Source organism: Eimeria tenella, genomic scaffold (genome assembly GCF_000499545.2).
Source record: "Eimeria tenella Houghton genomic scaffold, Eth_scaff3598, whole genome shotgun sequence".
NCBI lineage: Eukaryota > Apicomplexa > Conoidasida > Eucoccidiorida > Eimeriidae > Eimeria > Eimeria tenella.
The window spans coordinates 1-492 of NW_013543261.1; the positions used below are offsets into that span (position 1 = coordinate 1).

The 492-nt window shown below is 66.7% G+C and overlaps 1 protein-coding gene across 1 annotated transcript in view; it reads right to left on the reverse strand.

Moving 5' to 3' along the window:
• Positions 1 to 47: 47 nt before the first annotated feature.
• The window catches only part of ETH_00040620 (metacaspase 1 precursor, putative), a gene marked incomplete at both ends in the record, with an annotated part of 2154 nt that continues 1709 nt past the window's right edge, over positions 48 to 492 (reverse strand). Inside the window, 2 exons of the mRNA XM_013376516.1 lie at positions 48 to 247; positions 389 to 490. Of these exons, the coding sequence (XP_013231970.1) occupies positions 48 to 247; positions 389 to 490 (302 nt within the window). The remainder of the gene's footprint in view (positions 248 to 388; positions 491 to 492) is intronic.

Below are 492 nucleotides of genomic sequence, written 5' to 3' on the forward strand. Positions count from 1 at the left end.
CAGCAGCAGCAGCAGCAGCAGCAGCAGCAGCAGCAGCAGCGTCTGACGGCGAGCATGTTGTGCCTCGTGGGCCTGTAGAGAGGGTCCGTGGCCTCGTCTGTCAGCAGCACCATTTCTGTGGGGCCGCCGCCAAAGCCATAAAGGCCCCGCAGCAGCTGCTGCATGCGTTTTGCGTCATTAATGCAGCCCCGCAGCTGCGCCCGAGTCCCGATGTAGTTAATGCCTATCAAAAGTGCCTTGCGCCGGCCTGCAGCAGCAGCAGACGGGACACAACCGTCAGCAGCAGCAGCAGCAGCAGCAGCAGCAGCAGCAGCAGCAGCGGCGGTGGGGGGCGGTAGGGGCAGCAGCGGGGCTGCAGCAGCGACAGCAGCGCAGGCAGGCTTCTTACCCGGGTGAGGAGGTATGCAGGAGGGCTGGTGCAGGGCTGAAGCGGGCAGCAGCACTTGCTGCTGCTGCTGCTGCTGCGGCTGGCACTGCGGCCGCGGCGGCGGG